Source organism: Lepus europaeus, chromosome 13, assembly GCF_033115175.1.
Source record: "Lepus europaeus isolate LE1 chromosome 13, mLepTim1.pri, whole genome shotgun sequence".
Classification (NCBI taxonomy): Eukaryota; Metazoa; Chordata; class Mammalia; order Lagomorpha; family Leporidae; genus Lepus; species Lepus europaeus.
In genome coordinates this window covers 28,797,673-28,818,231 of record NC_084839.1, presented here as the reverse complement: position 1 = coordinate 28,818,231, position 20,559 = coordinate 28,797,673, and the positions used below count along the sequence as shown (strand labels likewise).

Sequence of the window (20,559 nt, the reverse complement as noted above, 5' to 3'; positions counted from 1 at the left end):
GGTGAATTACAATCACTATTGATTGTAATTCTACTGAGAATAAGAATAGCAACTCCCAAAATCAAGATGGCAGATGGAATAGTATCGGTAATAAGAAAAAATTAAGAGAATTACTAGTAACATCCCAGGAACCCCACACTGTCTCTAACAAACACATAATATGGACTTAAAGCAAAGTATCTCAGGAAGAGGTTTTACCTGTCAGTCTGCAGTTTCCAAGTTCTAGTATGCTGAGCAGCATCTCCATGGTGTTGCTGGTGCAAATGCTGAGGGTGCCTCCTTTGCTGCTGTTCTTGCTGAACTTCAACCCAGCATGGAGGAACAGTAGCTGAAAACCGCGGAGTCAAAGTCTCAAAGCGGGTTAGCTCCACTAGAGACGTCAAGATTTCAAGAGTGAAAGGCTGGTCCACCAACAAATCAACTCCTTAACATTAGTGATTGAAGTAATCGAACAGGTTGGAAAAAAAAAAAAAAAAGGAAGGTGAAGTTTTAATTGATGTTTTTGGTCTATTCAATTACAACACTACCAGATACCTTCAAAGCTAATAAAGTAGGCTCAGATTTTCCACTTTCATGGTAGTTAAAAGTATCTTATAAACCTACCAGTAACAATCTGCGTCAGTTTAATATTCTTTTACAAATATTGAATTCACATCTACAAAATGTTTAACATTAGTCAAAACTGAGAAGCTCTTCTTATTTCAATTAAAAATGAATTTTAAAAAGACTTAAATATGAGATCTGGTAGGTTTAGAAAATTTTTTACAAAGAAATATGACTACAGTTCTACAAAATTACTGTAGTGTTAACTCCAGACGACATCTTTTCCTTCAAGTTTAGACCCTTTTTAATCCAAATAAAGCAATATTAAATATTTGTAAACATTTATAGAATCAGTGTCCTTTCATATTATTTCATTACTCAATCTTTATTAAAAAGTACTCTTTGCAGTTTATATAGAAATTCTCCATTCTTCCAGTAACCTATAAAATATTAACACATTCAGTATGTTAGTTTTTATAGCAAATTATATAGTTAACTAAGACAATCAGCCTAGATTAATTACAATAGGCCAGTATATCTCAAGTTGAAGAGGATTCGATGGACAACGAGTCACTTAGAAATATTTGGTTGTCCTAATGGGGACAGTGTGTATACTCCTGGAATCTAGTGGGTAGAAGCAGCCGGAGATACTGCTAACACAGCAGAGCAAAGTCTTCCGACATCAAAGAATTTTGATAGAAAATGCAGTGAAGATTACAATATATTCTACTGGTAATCCCTAAAAATCACTAGAAGTTTGCTCTTGGTGCAAGGATGATCAAATGCCCAAATAAATATAAGTGTTCGTGTTGTAACTGATGTTCAAATGCCCAAATATAAGTGTGAATTATTTCTACTCGGAATGCATTTGAGTTTAAACACACTTTTCATTAACTATTTATTAGAGTTCTTTTAAATGCTATGTTCAAAGGGAAAAATGTGGGCAGTGGTAAGAGCAAAACATAACAGAACAATGGAAACACAAAACAAAGAACAGAGGTAAGAAAGCTCAGTGTGACCTGTGAAGCACAAGAAACAGAATTACATATTCAGGAAATCATGCAAAGTTTCTTGTAACTGGAGACTGAGTTGCAAGCTAGAATGGTTTCATCAAACTCCTTAAAGCGAAGAATGGGTTTTTAAAGCAAGGGGTAACGCGCTATCAGGACTTCGTTTTTGTTTTAAGATTTATTTATTTGAAAGAATGACAGTGATTGGTGGGGAGGATACAGAGATTTTGCATTCACTGGTTCACTCCCCAAATGGCCATAAGGACCAGGGCTGGGCCACGCTGAAGCCAGGAGGCAGGAGCTTCTTCTGGGTCTCCCACATGGGTACAGAGGCCCAAGCACTTGGGCCATCCTTGTCTGCTTTCCCAGGCACATTTGCAGGCAGCTGGATCAGAAGTAGAGCAGCCAGGACTCCAACTGGCACCCACATGGGATACCGGGGCTTCAGCAGCTTAAAAGCAGCTCACCACAGCACCGGCCCTATCATTACTACTCTTGGCGGGGAGGGGGGCCAATTTTGTGGGGCAATGGGTTAAGCCACTACCTGAAATGCCAGCATCCCATATGGGCACCGGTTCAAATCCCAGCTTTTCTTCCAATCCAGCTCCCTGCTAATGTGCCTGGGAAAGCAGCAGAGGATGACCCAAAGACTGCCACAGGAGTCCTGGATGAAGCTCCTGGCTTCCTGACTTCCGCCAGGCCAAGCCCCAGCACTTAATGCCATTTAGAGAGTGGACCAGTGGATGGAGAAGGTCTTTCACTCTTTCTATCTCTCCCTCTCTCACTCTTGGTTAACTCCGCCTATCAAATGAATAAGTCTTTAAAAAAGAAAGAAAAAACTAGCTTTGGAGAGCAGTGTGGAAGATGGGTGGATAAAAAAGGCCAAAACAACAACCACACTAACAAAAAGAAACCTATACAGAGGTTTATGATGGGGCAATGTGAATGTGCAGATAATGACCTCAATGAAAACATACCTTTTTAGGCTTTTAACTCCTGTTGTCATATTAAAATGTTAGCCAGTCCACTGATTTTTACCATACTTAAATGCATAAATTCTCCTGTTTTTCCCTAACTAGAAGAAAAGTCCCTTAAAAGCAGAATAATGTTTTTACCTCTTACACAGTCCTGCTAATATTAATCTACTACAGAATAAAAATCATTTCTCATTTTACTGTGCTGTAACATCTGCCAACTATTAAAAAACAAAGACAAAAACATGCAGTAACAAGTCCGCTAAAATATCAACAAGGAAATGAACTTCTCCTCCTCAAAGCAACCAAAAGTTGATTATGACAACTGAAATAGTGGTTAAAATTATGTTAGAAAGGCTCAGAAAACTTAAAACCATCAGATTTTCCATTTTTAAAAAACACATTTAAAATGTCATATCATACCTGAAATGCCAGGACTTGAAGGATTTGACAAAGGTTTAGAACCTTCTGAAGATGGTTCTATTCCTTTGGAAAGAGATCCATCCACTAGAATATCAGCTTCATCAATATCATCACAGGTGCCTCCAATTTGGAGAAAATGAAGCTCACCACCTAAGTGTAGCAAAATTCCATCAACATTGATATATGGACTATGGATGAACACGCAGATTTTTAAATGCAATGCTACTTAGTTAAGACTTAATTTGCTTTACCATTACTTAACAGGCAGATAAGGAGGACTAGCAGAGTAATATATCCCTGAGAATTTAGAAATTTAATTACCAAAGGACTTGCAAACTGCAAACCAAGTGTAACGAACAAAATGACCAACAGATAAACATATCTGAAAACAAGTATTTACCAGCATTAACCATGTGCAAGACACTGTTTTAGGAGCTTGAATTAATTCATCTAATCATCACCCCAAACCCTTGAAGTAGGGACTATTCCCTGGGGCCATTTTACAGAAGAGGAACTGAAACTCAGTCTAACTTGTAAATCCTAGCAGTATAAAACTGAACAGATATTTCTTGTTTTCTGAAGTGCACACATGGATATGAAAGCAAATAAAATTTCTAGCTTTTATATCTCTGTTACAGAAAAAAAAAAAAAAAAGAGCAACCATTTAAGACAAACATCAACAGAGAATAGCACATTCTAACACAACAATCCGGAGACTCACTTCCAGCATGCCAGAATAAGGACAACGATTATCAGTGTCTGACTGAATACTAACCTATGCTGACACAAGCAACAAAAAGGAAAAACAACTTCAAAATAAACACTGAGGGGAAAAAAAATGAAGAGACCACCTGAGCTGCACACTGCAAAGATTTGGTGAGGTGATTTACAAACCAAAGCAACAACTTCCAAGAAGGGAGAAATCAGAATCCACTAACAAATGAAATATTACAAGACATGCAAAGAGTGACCCATACTCAAGAATTGGGGGGGGGGGGGGGGGCGCAAGGCAGAAAACGGTGCCCCAGGTCTCTATTTTAGCAGATCAAGATTTTAAAGAAGCTATTGTAAATATTTCTATGGAACAAGAGAAAAGCAGGTATAGAAAATTTCAGTAAATAATGTTCCAAATGACTCAACAAAGGAAGACTATATTTTTAATTTTTATTTATTTGACAGATAAGAGTTAGTGAGAGACAGAAAGAAAGGTCATCCTTCCATTAGTTCACTCCCTTAATGGCTGCCACAGCCAGTGCTGCGCCGATCCAAAGCCAGGAACCAGGTGCTTCCTCCTGGTCTCCCAAGCAGGTGCAGGCGCCCAAGCACTTGGACCATCCTCCACTGCCATTCCAGGCCACAACAGAGAGCTGGACTGGAGGAGGAGCAACCGGAACTAGAAACCAGTGCCCGTGGGATGCTGGCACTGCAGGCAGAGGATTAACCAAGTGAGCCATGGCGTCGGTCCCGACTATTTTAAAAAGCACAAAAGGGAATTTTGTAGTTGCTAAGTAAAATCATGGAAATAAAAAGTTCACTAGAGAGGCAAGCATATCTGAGATGGCAGTAGAAGGAATCAGTGAAATGAAGACAGATCAAGAGAAATTAACCAACCTGAAAACAGAAGAAAAAAATTAATGAAAAGAATCTTAGGCCTAAGAGGCAGATCAATTACAAGAACATATATGTGAGGCCAGCATTGTGGCACAGTGGTTAGGCCATCACCTAATCAGCATCCCATGTTGGTGTCAGTTCCCGTCCAGCTACTCTACTTCCTGTCCACTCCCTGCTTGTGTCCTGGGAAGTCTGCAGAAGATGGTCCAAGGGCTTGGTCCCCTGCCACCAGTGTAGGGTACCTAGAAGGAATGCCAAGGCTTCAACCTGGTCCAACTGCAGCTATCAGAGCCATTTAGGGAGTAAAATCAGTGAATGGAAGCTCTCTCTCTTTGTGTCCACCCGCCACCCTCTACCTCCCACCCCCACAGCCCCTGTAAATCCCTGCCTTTCATGTAAATGAATCTATCAAAAAACAAAATGCACATACATGTAACAAACTCCATAAAGAGGAGAGAAACAAAATCTGGAAGAAATAATGGGAGGCCAGCATTGTGGCACAGCAGGTAAAGTGGTCACCTGCAACACTGGCATCCAATATTGGCCCCATTCAAGACCCGGCTGCTCCAGTTCTGATCCAGCTCCCTGCTAATGGCCTGGAAGAAGTAGTGGAAGATTGCCCAAGTGGAAGATGAGCCCCTGCTACTCAGGTGGGAGACCCAGATGATTCTCCTGGCCTCTGGCTTCAACCAGGTCCAGCCCTGGCTGTTGCAGCCATCTGGGGAGTGAACCAATAGATATTTTCTCTCTCTCTCTCTCTCTCGATGGAAGATATTCATTCTCTCTCTCTCTCTCTCTCTCTCTCTCTCTCTCTGTGTGTGTGTGTGTGTCTACCTCTCTTTCAAAATAAATAAAATCTTTGAGGGGAAAAAAAGCAAAGAAATAAAGAACAGGCCAAAATTTCCCAAATTTGATGAAAAACTGTCCACCACAAATCCACCAGTTCAATGAGTCAAGCAGGACAAATACAGAGAGACACACACATACAAAATGTTGAGAGTCAAAGGCCAACAGAACATCATGAAAAGAGCAAGATAAAAATGACACCACAGAAACAGTAACAACGAACAGATGACCTACCAAGAACTACAGATGACAAAAGGCTCTGGGATGGCATTCAAAGTGCACAGAAATTGTCAACTAATAACTCCATCCACAGCATTCTTCACAGAATGAAGAAGTGGAGACACTTCCAGACAAGGGCAGGGTTTAGAGCACAAACTGTATATATTTTACTAAGTCAGCGGTAGGTTCATGTCTGTCGTTGATATTCACATCCCATAATAGAGTGGCGGGGTTTGATTGTGGTTCCCCATTCCAGCTGCCTGCTAATGTATACCCTCGGAGGCATCAGGTAGGGGAGGGCTTTGCAGTCAGGTCCCTGACAGGTCCCAGGCATTTGGGGAGTAAACCAGTTGACAGGAGCTCTCTCACTGTCTCTGTTTCTGTGTGTGTGTGTCTCTCTCAAATAAATTTTTTAAAAATTTATTTATTTAAAAGTCAGAGTTACACAGAGAGAGAAGAGGCAGAGCTAGAGAGAGAGGTCTTCCATCCCCTGGTTCACTCCCCAATTGGCCGCAACAGCCCGAGCTGTGCCGATCCGAAGCCAGGAGCCAAGAGCTTCTTCCAGGTCTCTGAGGGGCAAGGTCTTTAACCGCCCGCCCTTGGCACCAGCCAACAGCTCCAGTCACATGGGCCACTGTCTCCACAGCTGTGGCACTGGCTTGCCCAGACTGCTCCTGCAGTGGCCGCTCCTCTGCTCCTTCCGGTGTCATTCCTGTGTACACATCTAGTTCAGTAGTTGCTTTGGTAGTGGGGAACCTTTTTTCTTCCAACAGCTATTAGATATTTTATAACGTCATTTGTAGGCTGTACAGGATATCCACTTATAAATTAGCTTGCCACAGATTCACTGAATTTCCAGTCCTGCTTGCAGGATTGGGCCTTATAGTAGTGCCCTTCTGCCTCCACCCTCCCCCTTCCCTGCCATGCCCTGGAGCTTCCTGCTCCGCTGTTCAGCCTGAAGGCACCAGACCCTGAGTCTGTTTACGTGTTGGTTTTTAGTGGTTTTATGGATCACAATCTACTTTAGAATAAATACTGACTTCATTTTACTTTTTAAAAATGTACTTATTTGAGGGTCCAGTGCTGTAGCATAGTAGATAAAGCCGCTGCCTGCAGTGCCTGCATACCATATGCCTGCCAGTTCGAGACCTAGCTGCTCCACTTCTGATCCAGCTCTCTGCTATGGCCTGGGAAAGCAGTAGAAGATGGCCCAAGTCCTTGGATCCCTGCACCCACGTGGGAGACCCGGAAGAAGCTCCTGGCTCGTGGCTTCTGATTGGCACAGCTCCGGCCATTGCAGTCATCTGGGGAGTGAACCAGTGGATGGAAAACCTCTCTCTCTCTCTCTCCCTCTCTCTGCCTCTCTGTAACTCTGCCTTTCAAATAAAATAAATAAATTAAAAAAAAAAAAAAAAAAGACCTCACCCCTCACCCCAGTGCTGGGGCTGTGCATTTTGACTGGTTAGGCAGTGCCAGGAGGACTGGAGCAAATCCTTTTCGGCCTTCTCAGGCTGAAGCTGTCCATTCCAGTCTCTACAGGGAGATTTAAAAGGACAGAACCCTTTTGATGAGGGGACTGTAGAGCAAGGGAGGTCTTTGTCAGGTCACTGGCAGCAGAGAAAATGAAACATAAACCTCAGCAGTCACACATGACAGCAAACCCAACCTTTGTAAAAATAGCCTGGAAAAGTCACAAATGGACAGCTGCGGCCAACAAGAGACAGCTCCCTGACTGGAAGAATTACATTCCCAGAGGTAACCCATAACAACAATCAGAAAGTCCCAACCCCAACGATTTACAAAGCACTCCAAGGAACAGCAAAATGTGGCCCATTCACAGGAAAAGGACTCACATACCCGTCAGCGAAGTTAAATCAACTGCCTTCCTTACATCACTTTAATAAAGGCAATAATGGTCAAAAACTAAAGAAAAAGTTAAGTGATCTAAATACAAAAATAGATTATCAATAAAAAGATGAACTAAAATTCTTCAAAATTAAACTCTGTATATCAAATAATACTATCAAGACGGAGAAATGACAACCCACAGAATGAGAAAATATTTGCAAATCATGTGTTTAATAAGGACTTAATATCCTGAATTTATATTTAAAAGTCCACAACCCAATAAAAAATCCATTTCAAAAGTAGGCAAAGAACATAAATACATTTTTCCAAAAACGAAATACAAATGACCAGTAACAACATGAAAACATGCTCAATATCATTCATCATTAGGGGAAAAAAAGCAAAACCACAATCAGATACCGGTTCATACCTATCACTTAACATCTATTAGAATGGCTACTACTAAAAATAATGATAAATGACAAGTGCTGGCCAGGACATAAAAATGTTGGGGACCCGCCTCCCAAATTGCTTGTGGAAATGTACAATGCTGTAGCCTTTTGTGGAAAATCGTATGGTGATTCCTCAAAAAGTTAAACACAAGATTATCATGCTCCAACAATTTCATTTTTAAGGTATAAGCCTTTAAAAAACATGGTAAACAGGCAAGCATTTGACACAGTGGTCATGACACAACTTGAAACATTCACATCCCATACTGGAGTGCCTGGCTCAAGTCCCAGATTCTCTGCAGATTCTTGGGAAGCAGCATATGACGGCCTAAGTACCCGAGTCCCTGTCATCCATACAAGAGATTGCAGACTAAGTTCCAAGCTCCTGGCTTTGGACTGGCCCAACCTTGGCTACAGCAGGCATTTGACTAGTGAATCACTGGAGGGAAGATTCTCTTTATCTCTGTCACTCTCTCTCTCTCTCTGCCTTTCAAATAAAATGAAAATAATTTTTTAAAGAAAGAATGGGGGTTGGCGCTGTGGCACAGCAGGTTAACATCCTGGCCTGAAGCGCCGGTATCCCATATGGGCACCAGTTCTAGTCCTGGATGCTCCTCTTCTGATCCAGCTCTCTGCTGTGGCCTGTGATAGCCGTGGAGGATGGCCCAAGTCCTTGGGCCCCTGAACCTGCATGGGAGACCTGGAAGAAGTTCCTGGCTCATGGTTTCAGATCAGTGCAGCTCCGGCTGTTGCGGCCATCTGAGAGAGTTAACCAGCAGATGGAAGACCTCTCTCTCTGTCTCTACCTCTCTCTATAACTCTTTCAAATAAATAAAATAAATCTTAAAAAAAAAAAAAAAGAAAGAAAGAAAGAAAGAATGGAAAACAAGGACTCAGATACTTGCACACCAAATACAGGTACATCAAAAACTTCATGGTAAAAGAGAAATAAAAGAACAGTTTGTGTTGGTGCAAAAAAAAATTATTTTTGTATTGATAGTGTCATTTGATGCACAAAATTGAAAGAAAGAGAGAGAGAGAGAGAGAGAGAGAGAGAGAGAGAATCTATCTTCCATCTACTGGTTCACTCCCCAGATGGCTACAACAGCCAGGGCTGGGCCAGACTGAAATCACTTTGTCATATGCATTTTTACATGAATTTCATGAATTTTTAAAAATGATTCATTGTATGTATTTGAAAGGTAGAGTTATAGAAACAGAGACTCTTCAACCCACTGGTTCACTGCCCAAATGACCTTAATGGTCAGGGCTGGGACAGGCAGAACCCAGAAGCTTCAGCCGGGTCTCCCACGTGGGTGCATGGGCCCAAGGACTTGGGCCATCCTCTGCTGCCTTCCAAGGCACATTAACAGGGAACTAGAACAGAAGCAGAGCAGCCAGGACACGAACCAGCACCTAAATCAGATGTGAGCATTGCAGTCAGCAGCTTAACCTACTAAGCCATAACGCCAACCCCTACATGAATTTTTTAAAGACTCCTCATAGGCACGGATTTCAAAAAAATTATTTTATTTCTTTAAAAGGCACAATGACAGAGAGGGAGAGAAAAAGAAAGATCTTTCCACCCACCGGTTCACTCCCCCAATCCAGGTCTCACACATAGGTGGCAGGGGTCCAAGTAAATGAGCCATCATCCACTGCTTTCCTAGGAGTATTAGCAGGGAGCCAGGTAGGAACCGGTGCTCTGATAGGGGATGCTGGCATCACAAGCAGCAGCTTAACTCAGTGCACCATCAACATGAACACCAGATTTCAATACGTTTTGCACCAGGGATCACATTGTGACATAGTAGGTGAAGCCTCTGCCCGCGGCACCAGCATCCCATATGGGCGCCAGTTCGTGTCCTGGCTGCGCCTCTTCCAATCCAGCTCTCTGCTAATGGCCTGGGATAGCTGTGGAAGATGGCCCAAGTGCTTGGGGCCCTGCACCCACATGGGAAACCCAGAAAAATCTCCTGGCTCCTGGCTTCAGATCTAGCCCAGATTGGCAGCTGCAGTCATTTGAGGAGTGGACCAGCACATGCAAGACCTCTCTCTGTGTCTCTCCCTCCCTCTCTCTCTGTGAACTCTGCCTCTCAAATAAATATTCTTTTAAAAAGTTTTATACCAAAATTAGTTTTCTTTTAATTATTTTCCTTCACCTTTGTGAAATATCTATTTATAGGAGAATTATAGAAAAAGGTATAAGCCATCCAAGTGTTCATATGTAGATAAATAAACAAAAGGTACATATCCAGTGGCACATGATTTGGTGCAGCAGGTTAAGCCACCAGCTGGGATGCCCACATCCTGTGTTGGAGTGCCAGTCTGAATACCAATTCCTCTACTTATAATCGAGCTTCCCATCATTGCATCCTCTTAGGCAGCAGGCGATGGCTCAAGTACCCAGGTCTCTGCCACCCATGTGGGAGACTGGGATTGACTATTCTAACTTGGCATTGGCCTGGCCAAGCATCAGCTTGTCAAGAGCATTCGGAGAACAAACCAATGGATAGGAATATCCTCTCTCTGCCTTTCAAACAGAGTTAATTTTTTTAAATTGCAACAAACAAATGTAAAAACATTATGAAACAAGTATGTTTAAAAAACAAAAGATCAGATATAAGTATAACAATAATGATAACTATATATATTAATTGATTCAAAAATCAAAAAGCAGGGATTATCCAACTCCAGTAAAAGAAAAAAAATAAGAACCCAACTATATGCCATCTATAAGTTACCCACCTTAGATTCAAAATCATAAAATGACTGAAAATAAAAGTGTAGAAATAATATGACACAAACTGTAACCATTAGAGAACTGTTCATGAAACAAAGAGGAATATTTTATAATGACAATAGAACACATTTATCAAGAAGGCATAAAAAAGAGCCTAACAAAAAAAAAGCATCAAACTAAGACACAGTTAAAAGGAACAGCAATAATTTAACCAAAGAATTGATCTCAATATTAGCTCTAAAAATAAGAGACCTTGATATAAAATGAGGAAGAGCTGAACAATTCCATCAGCAACACACAAGTGAAACATACAATACTACCCAGTGAGTGTACAACACATATTCTTTCCAGTACACATGGAACATTTTCCAGGATCAATAATACACTGAATCGTTAAGTAAGTTTCAATGACTCCACATAAATGATGCTTGTTGACCACAAAGAAATTAAATTAGAAATCCAGAGCACAAAGAAATCTAAAGAAACTTCAAATATTGTTAGGCCAAGCAACACAATGCCAGGTTACACATGGGTCAAACAAGAAATCACAAGAGAAAACAGAAAATAGAACTCATTTTGAGCTAAAGGAAAACAAAACACAAATATCAAAATTTGAGAATGTAGCTGAAGCAGTGTTTACAAGGACATTTAATAGTTTTTAACTGCCTGCATCTGAGAAGTCTCTCACCAACACCTAAGTTTCTATTTCTACCCTTAAGAAGCTAGAGAAGGGCCAGCACTGTAGCCCAGTAGGTTACTGCTTCGCCTACCGCACTGGAATCCTATATGGGCACCAATTCGAGTCCCAGCTGCTCCTCTTCCAATCTTGCTCACTGCTATGGTCTATGAAAGTAGCAGAAGATGGCCCAAGCACTTGGGCCCCTGCACCAGTGTGGGAGACCCAGAGGGAGCTCCTGGCTCCTGGCTTGGATCAGCACAGCTCCAGCCACTGTGGCCATCTGGGGAGTGAACCAGTGGATGGAAGACCTCCCTCCCTCCCTACCTCCCTACCTCCCTCTCTCCCCCTACTCTGTAACTCTTTCAAATAAATAAATCTTAAAAAATAAATAAATAAATAAATAAACTAGAGAAAAAAAAGAGCAGAATAAGTAGGAAAGAAATAATATAATATACATAACAGTGGAAATAAGTGAAAAGGAAAATGAACATCAGAGAGAAAATAAGTCATTTAAACCAGAAGACGGTTGTTTAAGAGAGGGAAAAATAAAATCAACAAGACGGATAAACCTGCAGCCAGACTGATTAAAAAGAAAAGAAAGGACACATGATCACAACTAAGAGCAGTGACATCAGTAAAGTCTACAGACACTGAAGATTATAAGGAGTATTTTGAAACTTTTAATGCTAAAAGTTGTTAAGTGAAACTGATACAAAACAGTTTGTCAATCTCATCAAATAGATGATTTGAATAACTATACAAATAAATGGTGGATATAATTTTCACATCAAAGAAAATCTCCAAGCCAAAAGACTTAACAATTCTATCAAACATTTAAGGAAGAAATCAGACCAATTCTACAAAAGCTCTGTCACAAAATTTAGAGAATATATCTCAACACAACATTTCTATCATACAAGTATTACTGATATCAAAATCAAACAGATTAAGAAATAAAAACAAAAAAAAATTATAAGAACCATATAACATCACTCATGAACATAGAAACAAAAATTATAAACAAAATGTAAGACAAACTGACTCCAATGAAATATAATACATTATGATCCAGTGGTTTTATCCAGGAAATAGCACTCAAAAATCAATCAGTGTCATTCATAATATTAAATGAAAAAACATGATCATGCCAGGAGATGCAAAAAGTATTTATTCATTCCTAATGGAAATTCAGCAAGTCAAGAACAGCAGACTGCAGGAAAGTCTTTCTCCTAAAATTACTAGTATAACAAAGATGAGACCATATGAGGACCAATAATCCCAGACAGTAGGAGTATTAAGGACTTTTAAACCAATTATGGCTCAGCTCTTTAGAATATCAATACAGACAGCTAAGAGTGATTCATTACAGTCACACACATAGTATTATTATTATATTTCCTGACATGTTTCTTATTAATTGGGATATTTTAAATAAATTTCATTTTTTAGGCACTAACATTTGTCAGGTACCGCAACTGCTTCCCTATCCTTACAGTACACTGATAAATTTTAGTCTAGTCATTTAAGTTTTCCTCTCTACTTTCAATGACTATGCAATAAGCATAATATCATCTACCTTTCATTTTAAACTGTCATTTTTAAAAGAAATTCATAATTTTATTTTACACCTTATATAAAGTCTCATGTGTATATGGGTGTACATACTGTATCTGAATTTTTCAAATGTTTTTTTCATCTACGTAAAAGTGAGGGAGGGTTAAGGAGAGAGGAAGGGAGGAAAGGAGTGGAGAGAGACAGACACATAAAAGGACACAGAGAAAGAGCATGATTTTCTATCCCTGGTTCACTCCCCAGATGCCTGCAACAGCTGGACTGGACAAAGCCAGGAACCAAGAACTCAACTGGGGTCTCCCATAAGGATGATGGAGTCCATGCATTAGCAAGAAAGGTGGACAGAACTGGAGCAGTTGGGAATCACATCAGAACTTCCATATGGGATGGGGGCATCCCACACAGCTGCTTTAACCCACTTTGCCACAACACGGGAACCTATTTTTGAATTTTAATCAAAGATAGCTGTATCAAATCTTTTTTTTTTTTTTTTTGGACAGGCAGAGTGGAAGTGAGAGAGAGAGAAAAAGGTCTTCCTTTGCCGTTGGTTCACCCTTCAATGGCCGCCGCGTGCTAATCTGAAGGCAGGAGCCAGGTGCTTCTCCTGGTCTCCCATGGGGTGCAGGGCCCAAGCACTTGGGCCATCCTCCACTCCCGGGCCACAGCAGAGAGCTGGCCTGGAAGAGGGGCAACCGGGACAGAATCTGGCACCCCGACCAGGACTAGAACCCGGTGTGCCGGCGCTGCTAGGCAGAGGATTAGCCTGTTGAGCCATGGCGCCGGCCAAAATCTATTGTTAATATAGTATTAATCTTACTTAAAATTATAACATTTATTAACTGTATATTTATTTTTATGAAAGAGTTTTATACTATTTGAATATACTCAAAGACAAATGTAACATCTATTTCATTAACAACCTGAGTTTTTTTTTTTTTAAAGATTTATTTTATTTATTTGAAAGAGTTACAGAGAGAGGTACAGACAAAGACAAAGGTCTTCCATGCGCTGGTTCACTCCCCAGATGGCCACAAAGGCCTGAGCGGAGCCAATCCGAAGCCAGGAGCCAGGAGCTGCTTCCGAGTCTGCCACATAGGTGCAGGAGCCCAAGGACTTCGCCATCTTCTACAGCTTTTGCAGGCCACAGCAGAGAGCTGTGAAGTTCTTATAGCAGTGCAGTGACACACATATGATCAAAAAGTTAAAATGGGGCCATCATCACATGTTGAGTGAAGGCCCCGCCTACAGCACCGGCATCCCTCCCATATGGGCGCTGGTTCAAGCCCCAGCTGGTGCACCTCCCATTCAACTCCCTGCTAATGGCCTGGGAAAAGCAGTAGAAGATGGTCCAGTCCTCTTCCTTGGGCCCCTGCCACCCAAGTGGGAGATATGGATGCAGCTCCTGGCTTCTGGTTCCTGGCTTCAACCTAGCCTAGCCTTTACCACTGTGGTCATCTGGGGAGTGAACCAGTAGATGGAAGATCTCTCTCTCTCTCTGTAGCTCCCTCTTTCTGTAACTCTTTCAAATACATAAATCTTTAAAAAAAAAAAAAAAAAGTTAAAATGATCTCCGAAATCACATAGTATTTTAATGGTTCTGAAGTTTTCAACTCCAATTCAAAATTTTATTAACTAAATTTATTCAGCACTGCTCAGTTTCTTACATTAACCTAGCTGGATTTTGATATTATTTGAAGATTTTCTTTTCCTTGTCTTTTCACTAGATGTAGTTCAAAGGTAATCTGAACCACTACATTAACCATTATCCTCCTTAGCTAAACTCTCAAAATCTATTCAATACGAGAAAAAACACGGGCCAATTCTCATCAGAACCACAGACAAGAAGCATAAGTACCTCTTCTCAAAGCCCCACTCCTCTGCCCAGCCTTGGGTTCAGTCACAAGGCTTCACCATATCTCCCTGCCCTACCTTCCTACTGTGTTTTAATGGCACTATTCAGGCTACCTGACTCTGTCAGTAATCCTTTTCAGCAACTGCTACCTTCCCAATTTAAAATGTTAATTCTAAATTCTAAATGGGGTCTAAAATGTCACAAAACCGGCTCACCACCAGTCAAATGTTAGGAATAAATAAAAACAAAAAATCTGACAAAACTAGTAACTATTTAAGCATTTTTATTTCAAAAGTGAGCAATATCTGTGTCAGAAATTTAACATATAAAATTTCATTTGACAAGCCTAGGAAATAGGTCCTCTTATCCTAACTCACAAATAAGGAAACAAGGCTTAATGAGTTTAAAGTAATTTGCCCAAGGTTGTAATTTGAACAGATGCAGAGTCAGAACGCAAAGAAACCATCACAGGTTTTCTTCTTGAGGTTAAAGCAAAGAAGATACTGATGGACTTTTTTTTTTTTTTTTTTTTTTTTTTTTTTTAATTTTTGACAGGCAGAGTGGATAGTGAGAGAGAGAGAGACAGACAGAAAGGTCTTCCTTTGCCGTTGGTTCACCCTCCAATAGCCGCTGCGGACGGCGCACCGCGCTGATCCGAAGCCAGGAGCCAGGTGCTTCTCCTGGTCTCCCATGGGGTGCAGGGCCCAAGCACTTGGGCCATCCTCCACTGCACTCCCGGGCCACAGCAGAGAGCTGGCCTGGAAAAGGGGCAACCAGGACAGAATCTGGCGCTCTGACTGGGACTAGAACCCGGTGTGCCGGTGCCGCTAGGTGGATGATTAGCCTGTTGAGCCACGGCGCTGGCCCTGATGGACTTATTAACTTATTTACGATTAGAAACAGAACTGTAAAAGACTTTGAGAGTAGTTAAAACAATAGAAAGATCTCACCACTTCATTACAAAACAATAAATTCCTCTGCATCTCTATGATCTAAGGTTAATGCTCGGTATGCACATAAACAAATGCCATACATGTGGATTTAAGAATCAAAACAAACAGCTTACCTTTGGTGCATGCACACAGCCTATCTGTGCCCGAGCAGTAAATGACAGAAACAAATGTGTCCTGTTCCTCAGTGCCCTCCTTTTTAGGAGGTTCCACTTTGGCCAAAATTTCAAAGTTTGAAAGATCTAGTATTTTTACATATCCTCCCTGAGTGGTTATTACCAGGTGTCCAAGAGTGGAAATGTCAGACTTTCTTTCTCTCTCAATGCCATTCTTTGAGGTTAACTGCATTTCTTCAGCAGGCTCCTCATAGTCATCCTCTCGATTATCCAATATATCTGGTGGAAGCAAAATAAGCGAGGTAATTGTGTCCTGGGGATCTTTGATATGTTGGATTTTTATGGGCTCCTCTTCTAAAGTCACTATCCGAGTGGCATAATTCATTTTATAAAGCACTAAGTATCCACCACTAACATTCCTCTGCTCAGGTTGAATGATCAAAGGAGTCTGTACATCTGCTGGTGATTCATGTTGGATGACACTGAGGTTCGCACCATTCACTACAGCGAGATTTGATTCCAGCTCACCTTTCCGTCTACTACATAGTGCAGAGTTTAATTTATTTAAATTATTCAAGGCCTCTACTTGATTTATTGCACTCAAGGATTCAACAGGGCATGTCCGCAGCCCTACCAATAAATGGATTCCATCAGCACAGGGAGTTATTGAGTCTACACAAAGATTCTCCTCCTCTGCGAACTTCGGCAGCCGCAAGCACTGAACCAGAGTCCCCGGCTTGGGAAACACGGAGTTCCACTTCTCAGAATCTGGAGACGCAAGGCCAGCTGCTGCATCTGCAAACTGCTGAATGTAAGTCACAGGGGGGTCCTGCAACAACAGCTGCTCCTGACTGTCCAGCTCCATCTCAATGATCTGGGGAACAGTAAAGCCGTCATCATGCAAACTTTTACTCATAATATTGTTCATCTGTGAAAAGATTTTTCCTGCTTTCTCATCAGATTCCTTGATGCTATAAAGAAGTAAAACGGGCAAAGTCCTCCTTACCAGAGGAGAACTGAGTTCTGAATTAGTGCAGGATTCATTGTCAGTTGACCCTTGCTCTGATATACTTTCACCCTGAGTTCTGCTTAAACCATCCAGTGACCTGTGAGAATTACTACTAATGGGGGAGGTAGCAGGAGATTTGTATGTTAATAAACCTCCTGCCAACAAACACGGAAAGGGAATGTTGTGTTGTTCCTGGTGCTTTTCTTTTGTCTTCTCATTCTTAGAGTTTGTTAAGCAAGGATTTGCCCCAAGTTCTTCAAGATCCTTAACAGTATCTTCAAGCACATTTGCAACAATCTCCCACTGAAGTTTTTCTGGTTGTTGGAGAATGCTGAGTGCTGTTACATCCAGGCTTATTTCCATGGCTTCCTTTTGTGATGTATGCCCTTTGAAAAGAACAATATTCATTTGATATGGCCTTGTAAATGTAAATCAGAATCTTTGGTTTAACATTTTTCATTTTTCTCACTCATCTAGTCAGTGCATTCTAATTATGTAAGTAAATGAATTTAAAGAATTTTACAAGAAATTTAATCAATACTGAGACAAATCTACTCAGAAAACTGCAAAGGTATTCAGGAGACTCAAAATTTTCAATTCATAATACATTCTCCTGGCAATTAGTGACCAAAACTCCCTTTTTTAAAAACTTAGGTTAACAAGTTAAAAGAGTGAATATATATATTCTATATGAATCACTTTAAATTAATACCAAAATCACAAGATTTCTCCACTTTCATTCTTTGACTAAAAAGACACTCGATACTACTTACACATATGAACACTTTCCCAAAGTCCACAAAAACAATAGAATCTCAGCTCCCTTCCTTCCAACATTTGGGAGGAGTCACTGCACTGTTTCTTCTCTCACCCCATGATAATGATTATTAGCAGAAAATCACAGAACAAAATTTAATTCTAAATGTGAGTTTAAGAAAACACATTACTAGGATGTCAATTTTAATTTTTTTTTAATTTACTTATTTGTTTGAAATATGTAGGAATAAAGAGAGAAGGAAAAACAAGAGACAGAGATTTGGTTCACTCCCCAAATGGCTGCAACAGCCAGATATGGGACAGACCAAAGTCAGGAACCAAAAACTATCCAGCCTCCAACATGGAAGGCAGGGGCCCAAGTACTGGGCCATCACCCACTGCCTTCCTAGGCATATTAGAAAGAAGCAAGCAAGCAAGCAAGAAGCTGGATTGGGAAGAGAGTAGCTAGGACCGGAAAAGGTACTCTGATAAGGGATGCCAGTATCACAAGTGGAGGTTCTATCTAATATACCACAAAGCTGGGCACTATGGTATCAATTTAGATAGAAACCTATCTTCTGAATCATCTGCTAACCTCTAGTTCAAATAAAGTCACACAACCAAATTATCCCTTACTGACCTTTCTTGAAATTGTGTCCTTGTTAAGCTGTCCCTTATAAATAGTACAGAAGTCATTTTTGAGTCCTTACCCTTCAAACATGTTGATCTGTCTATATAAACCTCTACAAGAGATGTCAACCCCCAAATCAGGTATAACCTATTGATATTCAACTGAAAATTGCTTCAACCAACTGTGTTTCTGAATAGTACCAAAGATTACCAGGGAGGCAGCAACAATGACAGACAGATCGCTTTAGGTAGTTTTTGGAGATGCAAAAAAAATTGGAAATGCCTTTACAAATTAGACAGGAGGAACAAAAAAGAGGAAAGGGAATAAATACAAAGAACTCAAGGTGACTGTAGAAAAGCTTAAAATACACCCAAGTAACTAAGAGCACAACACAGACACATGGGACAGAAAATACTTCAAGTATTAATCAAGCTCATTTTACACCATTTTTGTTAGCTATTTCATTCATGATGTCTTCAACATGCCCACTGGCAACTTTATCTGGAATTTTCCATAACATGGGGGTGATCACATTTCACATAACATTACTACCTTCCATTAAGACAGAAACCTCTTCTAGCTAATGTAGAAGAAAATCCAAGTTATAAATATAAACTCTAACTATAGGGGCTGGCACTGTGGATTAAAGCCACTGCCTGCAGTGCCAGCATCCCATATGGGCACCGGTTTGAGTCCCAGCGGCTCCACTTCTGATTCAGCTCTCTGCTTATGGCCTGGGAAAGCATCCGAGGATGACCCAAGTCCCTGGGCCCCTGTGCCCATGTGGGAGATCCAGAAGAAGCTCCTGGCTTCAGACCGGCTCAGTTCCAGCCCTTGCAGCCATTTGGGGAGTGAACCAGCATACGGAAGATCTCTCTCTCTCTCTCTCTCTCTCTCTCTCTCTCTGTCACTGTCTTTCAAATAAAATAAATCTTTAAAAAAATGAAAAAGAAACTCTAACAGTATTAAGCAGATGTTCATTTATTTACACATTTGGCTATACTCACATGATGCTTTCTTACTGTCATGCAGTTTTTTTTGTAAGACATAATTATTTGTTTGAAAGGTAGGGTTACAGAGAGAGAGAGAGAGAGAGAGAGAGAGAGAGCGAGCTATCTTCCATCCACTGGTTCAGTCCCCCTAAGTCTGCAACAGCCAGGGCTGGGCCAGGCTGAAGCCAGGAGCCAGGAGTCCAAAGCTTTCTGCGTCTCCCCCATGGGTGCAGCGGCCCAAGCACTTGGACCAACTTCAGCTGCTTTCCCAGGCATATTAGCGGGGAGCTAAATCAGCAGTAAAGCAGCCTAGACTTGAACCAGTGCCCATATGAGATGATGGTGTTGCAGGCAACAGCTTAACCCACTACACCAAAATACCAGCCCCTGCATATTTTCTCTTACTTTATACTGGAAATTTAAGGTTGAAAATAAAATACTTTATTTAAAGCTGAAAGTAAGATATTTTATAAGACATAGTAGAGTATAATTAATTCTGAGGATATTCAATTGTTTATTGAACTAAACTAACAAACTTAGATAGTTTTTTTTTTTTTTAAATGTTATGGTAGGGACAGGAATTTAGCCAAGCAATTAAGACAAAACACTGGTTAAGATGCCTGCACCCCATATTGAAGTGCCTGGGTTGTACGAGAGCTCTCTCTATATATACATCTGGATAGGTGTGTACGTATGTGCTTGTATTTGTGCACACACATACCTCTCAATTTCTTTTTATTAAGTTACTTTAAGATATCACCCCCCAAAAAGGAAATAAATTTTAGACTGTATATATCTTGAGTATATTTGAAAGACTATAAATAAGCCATAAAATACATATATTAAGTCATACTTAACACAGTATTCAAAGTAAATGACACGTAAAGTGAGACTTTACCAAGAAGGAAAATTTAACAAGTGGTATCACTATCTGCTTCTTCTCAACAACTCAATTAACATCTGTTAAAATAGCACATACACATAGACTGACAAATCCTGCAGTAAGGACATCTAAAACATAATAGATCACAAAATAAACTTAAATACAACACAACTTCAAAAATCCTGCTGTATAGGTACAACCTTTTACTGAAAAGCATGAACTCAGGCTGCACTCACACACTTAGAAACTAAGAAAAATATTCTATAATTCTTCGACCCAATTAATCCATTTAATGGGAATCATCTAATGTTGTAGATACAAGTTTTTGAAATGGTACCTGTAATTTTTTAAATACTTCAGAGAGTGATCACATGTCTCATGAATATCAAGTACACAAAAGGTTACTTCACAAGCCTACAAAAAATCACTGATAATCTCTCAATTTATCAA

At 40.5% G+C, this 20,559-nt stretch overlaps 1 protein-coding gene across 8 annotated transcripts in view; it reads right to left on the bottom strand.

The window, feature by feature from the left end:
* BIRC6 (baculoviral IAP repeat containing 6) overlaps positions 1-20,559 on the bottom strand; it is a 255,529-nt gene that overhangs the window by 163,854 nt on the left and 71,116 nt on the right. For all 8 annotated transcript variants that reach the window (XR_009867792.1, XM_062209232.1, XM_062209225.1 and 5 more), the window contains exons 10-12: positions 15,839-17,233; positions 2,951-3,100; positions 199-424 (exon numbers count right to left, since the gene is read on the bottom strand). Coding sequence is in view for 7 of the 8 variants with exons in the window: in XM_062209232.1 (XP_062065216.1) it covers positions 199-424; positions 2,951-3,100; positions 15,839-17,233 (1,771 nt within the window). In the remaining variant the exon portion in view is untranslated. The remainder of the gene's footprint in view (positions 1-198; positions 425-2,950; positions 3,101-15,838; positions 17,234-20,559) is intronic.